Here is a 17,573-nt window from a genome sequence, read left to right as displayed (position 1 = left end):
CAATATCCCTAATGTAAACCAAAGACAAAATATTGTTATGATAGGAAAGCACGGGTACTACTTGCTACGTTCTTCCCTTCCCTCCCCTTTCTTAAATACCCAAAGGCACAAACTTACACACAACTTCCCCACCTATATCAGACAGTCTTACGATGTCATTTAAGCATGCCAAAATTACATACTCCGGAATTGTTGCCAGATGTGAAGAGATCAAATCAAATGATCAACATTTCTCAGATCTTTCAGTCTGGTAGGAAAATAAAAGTAAACTGAGGCAGATAGAACAAGAGGTCAGATAGAATGAGCGAAATAAATACTCCAGCTTATTTTAGGAAATATTCTTGTGACCTTTTCGCCGTATCATTGGCAGTCACTCACCAATTATAACGTAAACGGAAATGACGTAGCCTAAATCTCGGCTGATAAACCGAAACCATAACAATAACAATATAGGCCTATATATAAGTGCTGCAATCATACACCACCCCAAAAGAAGTTAGCAACAAGTGTCGTGTGCGTGCGGTATTCTTTCCAACATTCGTTATACTTATCTGATATCCCTTGCCTTTGGAAACAGAAATTTGTTAATTATGAAGGTTTTAGCATTATTGGTAGTGCTGATGTGGGTGAGTGTTGCTTGTGTATATTTCTCGGTGATTATTCAGTACTATAAAAATACTTATTATTAGCTTAAGACCGATAGTCACGAACACGTATTGTGTTAGCCTATCAAATATACTCAATACCAATAGAACCTAAGCCTAAGGTTAGGTTTTCGCATATTCGGTGAAGGATTAACAGTAACATCACAAACTTCTGCAAACGTTGCAGCCTAAATTACTCCTGGCAGATGAAATGCAATGCAGGACTCGTACGTAAAAGCTAATAACAAACTAAGAAAAAATTGAAAAGAGAAGCTTCAAATGTTATAACAGTGCATGAAATATGTGAAACCCAACTGTTGATTAAAAGGTATTACCAAATATTTCAAGATAAAATATTGACAAAATTTATAGTATATGTACCCAAGGCTCTGGCCTAATGTACAGCCTGGCCATGATAAGGTATTCTACAGTACAGTACTTAGAGACTATGTTACTAAGGAAGGTGTTTAAATAAAATTATGGTTTCATTGTGCATAGCCAAGTATATTCTAAGTTAAATTCTTTTGCCCACTGTCAGGTGCCATGGCCTCAACATCAGACTTAGCTTGATGATGTATGGAATAAGCACTCTTGTTCAGCAGTAATGGTGATTCCTCTAGTTTTTTCTCCATCAAGTACTGGATTCAATCAAAGTTTGACCAGGTTACACATAGGCCTAAATGACATTGATGTGTACTTTCAAATTTCCTTATTGAACTATCAACAAAATCACTTGAAATGCTTTCGACCATGTGTGATTTTCAAAAAAGTTGGCCCATTCTCTTTTAGTCTTGGAATTGTACGTAAATGCTCATTATAGTTGATTAAACTATACTTGCAGAGATGGGATATGTCATTGGTTGGAACCTATCATGAAGTTCTGTAGACAGGGTTCCCACAAAGTCTGGAAAATGTAGGGCAACATGGAAACTCTTTTGTTGGGTCTTGAAAGAGCTTTATTTACAAAGTTCAGTCTGGAAAGTGAGAAAAAATGGTCATTTGAACCCACTTCCTATTTCCATGACCACATAGAAAAAAGGTTTCCTTTTCCACAGAATGAACATTATGTCTCTGTCACTATAATTTTCTGTCCTAACCTTGTAGCTATTTAATGTTAGTGGTTAGCATACCTTTGGCAAGGGTTATAATTGTTAGGCCTACCACCTTCCAAAGATAGCCTAACATAATGAAGTGTGTGCATAAGCTTTATCAATGGTATATATTGCTAAAAATGTTTTGGTCTTGAAAAAGTGTGGGATTTAATAACATTTTTTGAAAGGTTTGGAAAACTAGGCATATAGAGTTCAGTTGCTATAGAAAGGCTTGCATGTATGATAACATTCCTGAGTCGGGTGACCGAGGATAACTATATATATGTGGGAGTCTGGTTACTCGGGTACAATGCAGTCTGTCCCGTGGCTTGTATGTGTGATTGTGTGGACATTGTGTGTCTCTCTCTCTCTGAAAGCTGAATAAAATTATGGTAGCCCATCATCTATTGTTCATAAAGGATGTTTTGTGATGAGAATTTGGGAGTTGGTTATTTCCTGGGAAATATTAATATAGCCCGGCCAGGAAATAATGGTAAATACCGGGAAACATTGGTGAATGCAAAATCTGTTCAACTCCCCTGTGACACCCGATTGAACAGCCAACTACAGTGCATAGACACCGTCTACATCCAGAACTGCCCATTCATTCTTTTGTTTGTGGCTCAAAATGAGGACTCGATTGATCATTGCATCAAAAACTTAAAATGCACAATCTCAATGAAACAGAAAACTTGAAGGAGCAGTTGGCACCAATCACAAGTTTTAGAGTACCCTTTTTTTGGGGTCATTTTCTGGGTATTTTGCTTTGAAATTGCTGTTTATATGACACTTTTGCATGAAAGAACAAGTTGAAAAATTGAAAAGTATTCAGTTGTTTAATATTCCCTAATATTTCCATCTTGTCTGATGATATTTCCCGGTCGGGAAATACTGGGTGGTATTTCCCTAACAATCTTGTCAGGATTGCTCTCTGGTTTGGTTGTTGCTCAGATGGAAGTGCCATCAGATACAGTCACAGTATAGCCTTCATAGGACATTGAATGTTTTGTGTTTAAACCTTTTGCTTTTATTTTCAGTCAGGTATACTGTATACTGTGCAGATTTCTTCAAACCAAATATTTTCAATGGACTGCCGAAAAGTCACTGTTCATTTTATTGCAGTTGTACAAATAATGATCAGAAGCTGGAATTGCCAATACTGTTGTCAGATGATGTTAATAACTATTTGACTTTGAATATTTCTTTTTTTTTTAATGGAGGAAAAAGTAGAATATCTAGAAGTTTTGCCAGGCAAAATAATTCTTAATGTAGTAGAAAGTTTCTTTTTTGCTCAAGAATCAAAGTTGTTTTCTTTTGTTTTCATCATAGGTTGGTGTTCATGGTGCTGAAAAGAGTAAGTAGAGTATCCTAAGTGTATTAATTAAGGACAAATCTTGTGAGATTATGCTTGGAATCTTCTGTGAAGGAAGTCTCTTCTGGGGCAACCCCAAAAGTTGATATATTTATTACTTATTAGTGTATCTATTTATGTATCCGTAATCCATTTTTGCAATATTGCCTTATTTTGCAGATGAATATTTTGTTATGTCTTACTTTAATGGAAATAATGAAGACAGGGATCAGAGACAATTTCATTTTCTTCAGTAATCTAAAAACTCTCTAATATTCAATATTTAGGAAGGATCTGCCTTTGTACAAGGTTTCATTCCCCTTTTACTGTCACAGAAAAACTACATTATGTCTAACTTTAATGGAAATAATGAAGGCAGGGATCAATTTCATTTTCTTCAGTAACCTAAAAACTCTCTAATAATCAAATTTTAAGTTAACCGCTTCCTGTTTGACTAAATACGCTCGCTTTGAAAATTGGCTTCTAAGGCCTTACCACAGTACAGAGTAAGCCGCCATTGATTACGTAATGCGCCCGAAATTCCACTAAATAATATAAATGTCTTTGATCCTCCTGCCTTTGTTACTCCTTTAAGTAACTAGTAATCACAAAAAAAAAAAACGAAACACATTTCTGTTCTCATTACTGTCAGATTTCCGTTTAAAGGGTATAATAAGTAAAATGTTCAAACATTTATGTTGCAAAGATGATTAGGATCAAGTGTAAGACTCACATTATGTGAAGTTGACCATGCAACTGAATCATTGAGGCTTAAATGAAAATAATGTAAGTTAAAGAGCATACATAGTGGAAACATTTAATACGACATCATTCATGAAAATAACAATATTATGTTTTAAAATTGCTGCTTTTTGGTCCTGTGAGTACCAAACTTGGTGTCTCTGAATACAGGATAAGCCATTCCCTGCTCTTTTCTTCACTTGAAATCTCAGGAAACAAAAATGGCAGATGCCCTCAGCTGATCGACTTTTCTATCGGAACCAAATGTACCAAGCCTTGCAAGGCAGACAGTGACTGCAGTGGTACACTCAAGTGTTGCCTAACTGACTGTGGAAGTACAGAGTGCTTGCAGCCCACGGAAGGTGAGTTCTTTATTCATTATTTAAATATATACATATTTATATGTATATATATATATATATATATATATACATACATATAAATATATATATATATATCAATATATATATATATATCAATATATATACACACATATATAAGAATAACAGGGAAAAAATGTTACACAACTATGCTGCATTCAGAGAATGACTGGATCTTGAGTGAGATACAAAACTTTAACTAAGAGAGTGATTGGTAATAAAACAGCCATTAACTTAACTTCTTGTTAGTCCATCTGATGCAGCCAGCCATGCAGGAAAATATACAGTCGTTTGTATCTGCTAGACCAGGGTTGTCCAACCTACGGCCCGCGGGCCACAGTCCGGCCCGCCGCAGGGTTGCGTCAGGCCCGCCAGAGATGCTCTACTGTGCGAAATTTTAGTGAGCAGATTTATTGATTTATATAATCAGTCATTCGAACCTTCTGGGTCCAAAAAAACTGCATACAGGTCAGTTTGTGTGACACTTTCTCAGTCGAGGGGGGGGGGGCCGCTGAACTATTTTCATCTGTTTTATCAGGAAGGAAAATAAATCAGTGCGCTCCGCGCGCAGTGCTCACATTTTGTTGCCTTGGGCTTTGGGCAAAAAATCGAAAATCGAGCGTAGGGTTCATGCGGCCCCCTCCTTCATCATAATCATTCCATGTGGCCCTCCTCTGCAAAAGGTTGGACAACCCTGTGCTAGACTCATGTACAGTTTATATAACTGGGCTGTATACTGCACAGTACTGCATGCGATATAGTGACTACTTTTATTCCTCATCTCAGTGTCCCAATAAAATTTGGAAACTTTCCAGAGATAAGGTTGTGTGTAAGTTTATCCAGATATTAAAGAAAGTAGCTTCTCTCACATTGTATGTTTCTTACCAACAATATTTTCTTTTCTTTCTAAAAACCACTGATTTAAAAAAAAGAAAGATATTCACACTGCACTGTATTATTGTACAGTAGTCTAGTTTGCACATCAATCTGTACTCTTTGTCTTTGCGAGTTTCTCTCTCCTCAAATTCACCTTTTGACCCAAATGATGACATAACAATAACATACAAACTTGAAGTTGAAAACCTCACCAACAAAACAGTACAGTACTCCAATCATAACTCTGCATAAGTAGAAACGCAAAACCTTTTAGCTTTACAATCCAAACCAATTAGTTTCAATAATTAAAATTTTGATTGCATTCCCCACCCAAATTTCTTTCATCAAAGCAAAATTTAAAAAGGGTTACGCCCTTGTTATGACCTTTCGTGTGACAACTCACAGATTAACAATGCAAGCAGAAACTGCTTAAAATATTTCTAATTTTCATTTGGGAAATGTGTATTTTGAAACGTTATTACAATTTTTTATTCAAGACGATTACTGTGACTTTAATAAGTCACTGCTGTGCTTTTTATTCTAATGCTGATGATGGTGATTTTTTTCTTCAAGGACGTACAGTCATAGGACATACATACAATAGATTACACAACAGACTACATGGCAACTGCGTTTTAAATACTGAACGCATTTAGAAATATTGTAATGGCTCAGGAGTGTGAACATCTGTTGATAAAATTTAATAAGGAGTTCTGAACCTGTGTTTTTTTCTTGATGTTGAAAGTGTTTCCACAATATTCAATTCTCTATTAAATTCCCAGAAATCTGTCTCTAATTAGGGGATGACACAGTGAAATTAAACAAGAACCAAATTATCGATGTTTTTCTCACATTTCTCGTAGATATCAGTGTCAGGCACTTCTCACAGTAGTTGTTGCACATGTATCCATTCAAGTATTTTGAGTGACTTGTGACATTTCAAACAGCAAGCATTTTGAAGGTGTTTAGAATACAGTGTTTGTCATTATCCAGTGACTTCTGTAAGGGCTTTCGTGCATTTGAATGTAGTACACAGGATGTCTAATCGTCATCAATAATGCTGCCCCCACATTTTAGCTCGTCAAAATCCCCAAGCATGCGTAATACTTTGAGCCAAGGTTGTACAGTGCCCTAATCATTCAAATATTAAATGGTTTTCCCGGATGTTGGCAAAGGTCACTATTTAAATAATCTGACAGGGTAAGTAAAGGAAAACTACAAGCTAATAATTTTCTTGAATTTCTTTCATAACTCGATGGCAATTTGATGACCTTGAGTATCACAAGAAAGTCAATATATTGTATCATTTGTGAAGATATAAGGAGGGCTTGGTCAACCACTTTGGGTTACCAGACCCTACCAAGTCTTATTCAAATATGATTGTAGTTGATGAAACTATGACACTTCTTCCCCCCCAACCCACCCCACCCCACCCACCCCTAGTACGCTAACTCTAAGTGAAGGTTAGTGAGCAAGTGATGAATGAATTTGATTCGATTATGAACGTTTTGTCACCTAGACTTTTCGCATCCAGTAACTTTAATAGTCATATGGAAGCGAAGCCATTATTTGACATGATGAAACTTCCCTAGCCAAGCTAATGAATTATATTTGATGGGATTTCATAATGGAAGAGCTTCCAAGAAAAACTATGTCAAATCAAATCGAAAAGCAGCTTTTAAATACTTTAAGAATATCAAACCTTAACCTTATTGTGAAAGTACAGCCTTCATAGCAGATAAATATAACCTTATTTTGTATCGTCATTGGCATCCTAAGGTGACACTAACTTCATACATCATCGTTGATCTGTGAGGCCTATATAGAGATTCTTGTGATTCGAAATTTAAAGTGTTATTTATATAGAAATACAACCTAGACTTATACAGTAGATGTGGTTTTGAACGGTCGAGAAAATGTATCCAAGTTAATATGCCTAAAGTCATCCTTTTAGCGTTGACTAAGTACTGTAGTAGTACCCAATGTTTACCAAAATTAACACAGAAGTACAGTTACAGGTAGCTTTCGAATGCTTCTAAAACATTTTAAAAGCCACATGGCTATGAGTGATATTTTTTGGCAGTTTTTGTGAAATCATTTAGTTTGATCTTTGTACTGAGTGACAGTATATATGGAAAAACTTAGCCACAAAGTACTGTAGCAGTGACAAAAGAAGAAAAAAAAGTGCTCTTGTTTAAGTTCAAAACATGTACCTTGAACCTGTCACAAAGAACCTTTTTAAATCCTTCTCTTTCCTTGAACTTTTGAAATGCATAAGTTCAGCAGGCTTTTAAAGTGAAGCAATCACTGTTGAAAAGTCGAATTTGGCTTTTAAAATGGGGATTGCATATTTACATGAACAATTAATTCAGTGACGGCTACAGTTATCATCAATTGTCACTTTATAACAATGATTCTTTGATCGTGCAAAAGATTGAGTTAAGAAATAGAGAACTTTGTCACAACCATTTTTTAGTTTTGAAAAATAGGTTAAAAATGTAAATATATTTTTTTGTGAATTGATGGTGCCACGTATTTGGCATTAATTTTTGGTGTTAAAAATATAATCATATTTAAATTATTGCTTCTAAGTTCTTTCCTCTATGCCTTCTTTGGTTTCTATAATATCTCTAAATATTATGAAAAGAGCAATTTTCTTGAAAAACAGAGTTTGATATCGAACCACCTTTTTTGTAAATTTGCATGTCATTGACTTTGATTTCTTATGATGATGAGAAACTATATCAAGGTGGGGGGTTTTTTTGGGGGGGGGGCTTGCATAAACCTGATAGGAAGTCACTACTTGAAATGTTCAAAGTACTAGATATATATTGTGTGTTTTCAGCATTTATGTCAATATTTTGCTTTTCATTTCTAATGAAATGTGACATTTGTTAATTTGGTTGTTACTTTATAAAGGAGGTTTTGTAATAGCCATTAGGGTAGAATTGAACATTTTGAACCATTCATATACGTACCTTTACTACCCCTTTAGTGTCGTATAATCCTTCAATGAAAGGAGGGAAGGACATTGCAAAATCTCAAGGAATTATGTACCAAATTTTCATTCTGTTAGACATCAAACATGAGATGTGTTTTCATTTGGATATTTGATAGGACATTTGATGTGACAGAGTTCTGTCCAAAATAACCTATAATTTGAAAGAAAATGTGGTTGAAAATGGAAAGATTGGCTTTCATTACTTGTTCATTTTCAGTGCTAAATATTCAAATCCTATCATGATTAATCACAGCACTTCAAATTATGCACGGTGCTTGGGTAGAAAACAAAAGGCAAACCTAACCCCATTTGTGTCATCACAGCAGTTTTATTTACAACAATATTTAGTCACTACTGTTCAACCAGGAAATGTACTACATATCTGCAGGCGTGTAGCCAGGAATTTGCCAAGGGAGGGGCGAAACTGTAGATTTGACATTGCAAACTATCTAAGCGTAAGGCCACCATGGTTGGCGGGAAGCGTACAAGAAAATTTTGGCTGAAAATGCCTCCCAGATCGCTGGAAATGGCACTTCCCAGGCCCTGTAAGTTGTATGTTAGCATTTTCTCTTTTGAAAATACTAGCGATATCATAAAAACATTAAAAAAAAAAATTTAAAAATATGCTCAAGGGGGGGGCGGCTGCCCCCTTCGCCCCCCTGTGGCTACGCGCCTGCATATCTGCTCCCTGACCTTAGAAGGGCTTAACCATATGCAAATAAGTATGATTACTTACTCGTCCTCATCGCCCAGCTTAGGAAAAATTACATTTAAAATGTGTTTATCTAGACCAGTATATAAATTCTTTTTTGTCTCATTTCTGTGCCCAGTGGCAGTCATTTTCTTTGTATGTATTATAATCATACCAACGTTGATTTATGTGTGAACAGTGGGTTTGCACGTACAGTACCACGTTGAAAACATAAAATTATGTTGAAGTAATTTTTTACAGAACACCCTATGGTCCCTTTATCTAGTTTACTTTAACGTAGTTGAACCCACTGAGTGGACGGATTCTGCTTCTATCTGTAGAGTGGCTGACCAGTGTTACTTATTGTACCTTTGTACATGGAGTAGTAACAGTGTATCTAGATATATACCGAAGCAGTTACCAGTAGGATAAAATCAATCACAGACCTAATCACTGACGACATTTTGAAAGGATATATCTAAGTCACATGTAAGTTGGCGGATGTATGGTACGGTTACATCTCTCTGTGTTCATTCTTTTGACAGAGGTGAGAGAGAACCTGTGCGAGATTGCTTGCACCAGAGAGTATGACCCCGTATGTGGCACAGACAACGTCACCTACGCCACCTCCTGCATGTTGGGGTTCATTACTTGTTCGCGCAACCAACCCTGGATCACAGAGGCTTACAAAGGGCAATGCAAAGAGAAGACAGGTTTGTTGTTTTTATTTCAGGAAACAAAAAATGAAATATAAATTTATGTTACAAAAATGTAAACAAAATTTTCGGAAACCAAGGGTGTCTTTAATTCCAAAATCCGATGTTATTGAAAGCTAAAAACCTTTTCGTATGTCAGTTTTATGGGCGGTATTTTACATAATTTATCAGTTACATGAACGTTTCGGTATAATTCATGTATTGAGCAAGAATTCTGTTCACAGCACAGCAGAGTCTTTGATAATGTTACAGGGGAAAAACCTAGGGTTTAATATTTGGATAGGAATTTTCAAGTATTTTGGGTGCATTAAGTGTAGAGACTTCATGTGTCATGGGTGATTTGCTATACTTTGTTGCTCTCTGAGCTTTCTCCAATCCCTTTCCCCATCTAGGGAAGGAGATAACAGGATAAATGAAAACTGACAATTCTGATGACATTCTGTAGTGGATCCTAACATATAACATTTTAAATTTTCCGATGCTAGGAAACTTGTCGTCTGAAAGTTTGATATTTGAAAGCTTCTACAGACATCTTGGGCTATCGTAGGCCACCGGAGTCATCTTTGTCGTATCTCGCAGTGCCTGTAAAGGTCCCGTTGCTTATCTGTCTAAAGTTAATACGTTATGTCGGATGAAATAAATGTCGCGATTCCTTGAGATTGTGACCACCCTGACCTGGCTTTGTCATCAGAATGATGTGGTGGCAAGTTTTCTTGAGGAGTAGTTACTAACAGTTTGTGATAAATTCCTTTTCATTTTTTAGGTGAAATGTGTTATTTACAAAAAAAGAAGTAATTTAACTCTCCTCTTGATGATCTAGATGACAATCATGGTAAGTTAAATGCTCTGACAAAGATGTTCTTCTCGTTTATCAATCTTTACAGAGCTTTGCCAAGTGGAAGCAGGAGGCACAGGGCCATGTGAAAGTGACCTTATGAAGTATGAAGAACAGGGGCTAATTGGCGCAAAGCGCCCTCAGTGTGACGACAAAGGATTCTACTTGCCCAAACAGTGCCACGGTTCTACAGGTAGGTGAACGAATAAATCAAACTTCATCTTTCTCTTCGATGTCGTTTTAGAGAAAAGGTATTCCAGGGGCAGGTGATGTTACACTAAAAAGATAAAAAGGATATATTCAACATTGCCAAGTGAATAATCCATTTGTTTAATATGGTCCTGAATCTAGACATTTATTATACTCTTCATCTTACTGTGTAGTTTTAATGTGAAGGCAGATGTATGTGCATTGCCGAATGGAATGTGCATTGCAGACTAAAATGTGCCTTACAGACTAGAAGGTGCATTACTGACTAAATGTATTACAGCATGGACTAGCATGTGCATACAGACTAGAATGTGCATTACAGACTATAATGTGCGTTACAGACTAGAGTGTGCATTACAGACAAAATGTGCATACCACACTAGAATGTGCATCAATTGCAGACTAGAATGTACATGACAAAATAAATGTGCATTACAGACTTAAATGTGCCTTACAGACTAAATATGCATTACTGACTAAATGTATTACAGTATGGACTAGCATGTGCATTACAGATTAGAATGTGCAATACAGACAAGCATGTGCATACAGACTAGAATGTGCATTACAGACTATAATGTGCATTACAGACTAGAATGTACAGTACAGACAAAAATGTGCATTACAGACTAGAATGTGCATTACAGACTATAATGTGCATTACAGACTAGAATGTACAGTACAGACAAAAATGTGCATTACAGACTAGAATGTGCATTACAGACTAGAATGTGCATTACAGACTATAATGTGCGTTACAGACTAGAGTGGGCATTACAGACAAAATGTGCATACCAGACTAGAATGTGCATCAATTACAGACTAGAATGTACATGACAAAATAAATGTGCATTACAGACTAGAATGTGCATTACAGACTAGAATGTGCATTACAGACTAGAATGTGCATAACAGACTAGAATGTGCCTTACGGAATAAAATGTACATTACAGACTAAATGTATTACAGTACAGACTAACATGTGCATTACAGACTAGAATGTACAGTACAGACTAGAATCTGCATACAGACTAAAATGTATGCAGATTCTAGAATGTGCATTACAGACTAGAATGTGCATTACAGACTAGAATGTGCATTATGGACTAGAATGTGCCTTACAGACTAGAATGTGCATTATAGACTAGAATGTGCATTACAGACTAGAATGTGCATTACAGACTAGAATGTACATTACAGACTAGAATGTGCATTACAGTACAGACTAGAATGTGCATTAATGGACTAGAATGTGCCTTACAGACTAGAATGTGCCTTACAGACTAGAATGTGCATTACAGACTAGAATGTGCATTACAGACTAGAATGTACATTACAGACTAGAATGTGCATTACAGACTAGAATGTGCATTACGGATTAGAATGTGCATTACAGACTAGAATGTGCATTACAGACTAGAATGTGCATTACAGACTAGAATGAACATTACAGACTAGAATGTGCATTACAGACTAGAATGTGCATTACGGATTAGAATGTGCATTACAGACTAGAATGTGCACTACAGACTAGAATGTGCATGACAGTACAGAATAGAATGTACATTACAGAATAGAATGTGCATTACAGACTAGAATGTACATTACAGACTAAAATGTGCATTACAGACTAAAATGTACATTACAGACTAAAATGTGCATTACAGACTAAAATGTGCATTACAGACTAAAATGTGCATGCAAAAATGATGCACACACATAACAGTGGAGTCCAAGGTAACCAATAAATTATTATCATAGCAACATGGTAGGTAGATGGAGGCTTGGGTTTACTCTCATAGGAGGGAAATGCTAGTGGAGACACCAATCAAATCTTTGGGGAGGTATTAGGGCATAGTTGAGCATTCAAAATCTAGTACAGAAGGCTTGAAGCCTCTGAATTTCTGTCAGTTATAAAATATACACTGCACTACAGTTCTCTTGTACAAAAGTACCATACATATTTACACTTACCATATGTAGTGACACAGCATATTCATCATGCAATACTGTATATAAATTATTCACTTAAGTTAGTAATCCGGTGGGCGCTCTTGAAATCTGAGAATAAAATATGAATTTATTGCAATTAGCAGATATCGTCCTAAATATTTAAAGAATTCCCTAATGCGTTTAACCAAAGAAGTGCTTTGTATTTACATTTGTTAAACCTGTGGCTTAGTGGAATAATATGCCTTGTTGGGCTTACCAGGATCACGCCATTGAAAGTTCTGTTTAAAGGATGTGTCATGAATTAATGATAGACACTCAGATATTTGCATAAAATTTGTTTCCACAAATACCAACATATATCAAACATATTTCACACTATTGGACATCTTCCTTTTAACCATGCATTGCTTAATGAAGAAATGTAAATTTGAAATCACAGACCAGTCATGTTTTGACCTCTGGTAGTATCAAACCATTACTTAAAAACATTGTTTGATTTTGTGCTACATTGCCATTTTCCACATATCCAGTGGTACACTACTCACCCAGGCTGCAAACTCAATTTCTTTAATATTGTCTATGAAAAATTGCACCAGGGGAAATGAATTAATAGCATAAACTTTGTGGGATTGTGCACAAAAGAAAATTCTTTATATTAATTTATCAGGATTTTTTCAATTTTGAAAATTGGTGGCTTTAGTACTTCACTAATTTAATGCCAGTCCGATAGCCGTAATTGTGTCTGTATTTCTTCTTGTCTTATTTAATTGTTTTCATACAGCTGTTTCACTCTTGAGTCTACTGTATCTAGAACCAACAAAGTGACCCTTCAAAGCATCCCATTATAACCATGCACAAAACCTATGCCTATCATGACCGCTAAAATTATATCTGTCTGGTTTGACAGGTTCCCAGTACAATCACATAATAGGTTGATGGGTATACTTTGCCTCATGGACTTTAACAGCACTTCCACAAAAAAAAAAAATGAACCAATTAAAGTTTCGTTCATCAAGTTAAAAATGACACAGACTTGTATGCAAACACCACTGGTCTGTCAGATTTCCATAGTATGACTCAAAAAAGTAGGCTTGAGTACATGCCTAACATTGCGTTATTACAGCATTAACACTGACCTTGTGATGCAACACTATAAGAGTAGACCTACCACACTTTCAAAGCTGGTGTATTTGACCTAGTCTGCTTTGCATATAAGAATCTGGGCTGATGCTGTATAGCCTATATTATCTTTTAATACCTGTTGAGGATTATTATCAGGTCATTTGACAAGATGGTAAATTTTCATAGAGTTTATCAACAAACTTTTCAGTGGTAAATGGATTGAATCTGTTTTGACTGGGGAAAATGTAGCGTTTATTTTGTGGAGTAGTACGTCGGTATTAGCCAAAACTGATACCACTAAACCCGCTGACGAATATTGGTATTACCAGATATACCGGAAATTTTTGCAGAACGGCTACTTCCAGTGTTAACTGTACTATATGACACTAACATGAACCTATGGACACTAGCCTAGAGCCTACAAATGTATTTGCAATTTTAGTACTTTTCCATTTCTGTTTTTTTTTTGCAGCAACTTATTTAAAGATTCGATTAAAAAGAAAATAAAGTACGAAAAATCAGTGTTGTTTACGTGTCTTTCATTTCAACGCAAAAGTACAGTTCAGTACACTGCGTGGACCAGTCCAACCACAAACAGTACATTAGCATATAGTTCAGTACACTGTGTGGACCAGTCCAACCACAAACAGTACAGTAGCATATAACCAGTAAGGGAATTACCATGTAATTGAGTATGGGGATAGTAATGCATAGAATTGGTATCAGAAAAGGTATTCATGAATAAACCTATCTCTGTTTTTGCATTTGCAGCAACTTACTTAAAGATTTCACTAAAAACAAAATAAAGTACGAAAAATCAGTGTTATTTACGTGTCTTTCATTTCAACGCAAAAGTACAGTTCAGTACACTGCGTGGACCAGTCCAACCACGAACAGTACATTAGCATATAACCAGTATGGGAATTACCATGTAATTGAGTATGTGGATAGTAATGCGTAGAATTGGTATCAGAAAAGGTATTCATGAATAAACCTATTGCGCCGAACCTGTTGCTTCCCCAAAATAACTTGTTAGAGCATTTGACAAACTAAGTGCATGAAATAGAACTCGTGAGAACCATTTGGTGGGAAATTGTACTTGCGAGTATGGCAGAACTATGCTGAAGGTTTTTAAGCAATTAGCCGTAGCAAATTGTTGTGGGTTTTATTATACAACGTGATTGGGGAATGACTTCAATTTGGCAAGTAGCTTTCTGTAAAAACTACTTTGGGGGATTCCTTTCTTTGAAATGGTATCCTGAAATGTAAAGCGAGTGACATTTTAGAACCGCAAAAGTTCTGTGGCATTGTGAAAGTAGTGAGAAAGAGACCAAATTATTCCACCAATTAGTTTAGTATGGATTGTTTTAAAACTTAAATAAAACGTTGAGATCTCAGTCTCTGACAGTAGGTACAGAAAGCTGGGCATTCAAAACTGTCTGTATTTAACTCGCATGTCTTAGACCTGCTCAAAGCACGCTTTACTAGCTCGGGTTTCTCTTAGACCGCATTGCATCGCTAACAGAAAGTTGACAGTAAATATCATCAAATAAAGAAATATTAACCAAAACTTCTTGTTTTTTTTTGTCCCTTACAGGTTCTTGTTGGTGCGCGGATTGCATGGGAAACGAGATACCATCTCCTGACGAGGAGGGAGTTAGTGATGAGAAGTGTCTTGAGCTGAGAGAGAAATAATACCAAACAAAAGTTTAAACAACAGAGCTTTTTCTGGCTAGATGTGATGCAACATTCACGTCAAAGAAAGTCGCAAGTTTAGTAGTTTAAAGTGAAATATATCTATTTAGTTAACACTGTGACTGTTTGGTGTTTATTTTTGCAAAGCTGCCAACTTACAAAATTTTATTAAACTATAAGATATTACAATAATAATAAGTAGTGAAATACTAATATTTCTGTGAGAAAATGGAAAGAAGAAGAAGACACTAAATAAAACAGCAGAAATATCAACCAGATTGACATCAACTCAGTTAGACCATCGTAAACTTTGTTTTCTTTTTTCTTTTTCCCCCTCTCATTCCTTTGTTCCTCTGTGCAGGCTGAGTTAAAAATTTCTTTGAATTCTGAAATTTTCATAATTTTCATTTATCACTGCTTTTATTTGCACCTATTCTAGATTTTCATTCCATGTTTGTGTTTTGGTTTTTCCACGATGTTGACACAAAGTATTTTACCGAAATATATTTATTTTATTACTTTTCACTATTCACTGTAAAGATGTTTTACTGCATGTTGAGGACTACAAACATCTCACTGAGACAAAGATTTGAAATTTGTAGTTATTTTTTTCCCCTTCAGTTTGGTCAGCAACCCATTTCATACCATGGTTTTCTGTAAAGCCCATTTTTTATTGGTTTATTGTTTGTGTTGTCGTTGCTATAGCATTAATAAATGACTCGACAATCGCATTCTAAAACATTTGCAGAACAAATTTATTTTCATACTAGTTGTGAAGAAAAGAATATTTTGAAGTAAACTCATAGTTTATTATTTATTTAAGGTGTTGAACACCTTATATTTTTGGTTTATTAAAAAAGTGAAATTGCTTGAATTGCTTTTTAAACGTTTTGCTCTGTTTCATTTGAAGAAATCATTGGAATAGAAAGATTCAAGATACAGTCTTATCTCTTTGTGAAGGAGAATGCCCAAAAAATGTTAAAGTTACTATCAGATGTGATGAATTTCCTAAGCAAATCCAACAAACTTATTTTACTACAACAAGTAAACTTTGTCCATGTCCAAACTGTGTCAACCAAGCTCACAACAATGGCTTTGATCATTAGATTGTTTTATTGTCCTTTTTTTGTTAATTTTGTCAGGTTGCTTTTGATTGTAATGGCCAGTTAAGCAATGCCTCTGTGGTTTAGTGTAAGTGTCGTGACTTACCAGGAATATCTATGCATGCTATGTAGCCTTTTGAAAAGTGAACTTTAAATAATCCTCCTTCTTAATTAATTTAATATATTGCATATTTTTTTATTAATTAAAATTCATATAAAGTAATATTAGAGTATTGTTATTGGAACACTTGACATTCTCCATTGAACCTCTTAGAGGTGACATTTCCCTTTAACTTGTGAAGTTTTACCTAAAATGTTTGTCTGAAGAGTAGCCTACCCAGTAACAAGGCTGTCTGTACTTCAGTGTTTTGTTCAAGCTGGAGGGTTGGTGGGGGGGGGGGGGGAGGGCGGAGCAGGCAGGAGAGGGTGTGTGGAGTAAGGAAAGTGGAATTGAAGCATAAAATCTGAAATGGTGTAAACAACCATTTGGTGTTTACTATCGTGAGAATGAAAATTTTTAACTGAACCACAAACTCTAGATGGCTTTCAAATCCATCTCAGTGCTCAATGGCTGAATCATTTTGCATCATTTTCCAGTCCTCCATCCACCCTCCACCCCCCCCCCTCCACCCCATCAATATTGAAATTTGTGAATTTTTGTAATTTCTTATGTGCATCCTAAAGATGAAGGAGGTTAGTCAAAAGACCAAAAAAGAAGTGATGATAAACAATGAATGTATTAGTATAAAATGTTCTTTGTGATAAATGAGAGGATTAAGAGATGGAGAGGATGAAGAGATGAAAGTCTCCTTGAGAAATATATAATGGGTTTTGAAGTTGCACAAAAAACTACAAAGAGTCCATTATGAAAACATCAAAAGCATCTTACATTTCACATCAACAGCGTTTTCTCTTGAAACAGGATGACAAACCTCTTAGGATTTGTGAAAGAATATTTTTCTGAAATTTTCATGATATGCAAAGAGGTAATAAATAGTCAGATACTAAATACCCGAAGACAGGTATTTTGCATAAAATTAAGCATAAAAGTCATTGAAGTAATATCAAAATAATGTATATCTAAATGTTAGATGTAGTATCCACACACTTTGTAAAGGCATGAATAAATTTAATGGAGCTTATCACATCTTTGACTTTATGCCA

General features: G+C 35.6%; 1 protein-coding gene across 1 annotated transcript; it reads left to right on the top strand.

Moving 5' to 3' along the window:
- The first annotated feature begins 468 nt into the window (after positions 1 to 468).
- Positions 469 to 17,556, top strand: LOC139968627 (SPARC-related modular calcium-binding protein 2-like). Its single transcript, XM_071972816.1, has 6 exons — positions 469 to 626; positions 3,065 to 3,089; positions 4,040 to 4,189; positions 9,321 to 9,488; positions 10,376 to 10,519; positions 15,209 to 17,556. The coding sequence occupies exons 1-6, from the start codon at positions 591 to 593 to the stop codon at positions 15,304 to 15,306; spliced, it is 621 nt and encodes a 206-aa protein (XP_071828917.1). The 5' UTR covers positions 469 to 590; the 3' UTR covers positions 15,307 to 17,556.
- Positions 17,557 to 17,573: the final 17 nt, after the last annotated feature.

This window comes from Apostichopus japonicus, chromosome 6 (genome assembly GCF_037975245.1).
Source record: "Apostichopus japonicus isolate 1M-3 chromosome 6, ASM3797524v1, whole genome shotgun sequence".
Lineage (NCBI taxonomy): Eukaryota > Metazoa > Echinodermata > Holothuroidea > Aspidochirotida > Stichopodidae > Apostichopus > Apostichopus japonicus.
Note: the sequence above shows the minus strand (reverse complement) of the source record. Positions and strands in the feature narration are given on the sequence as shown.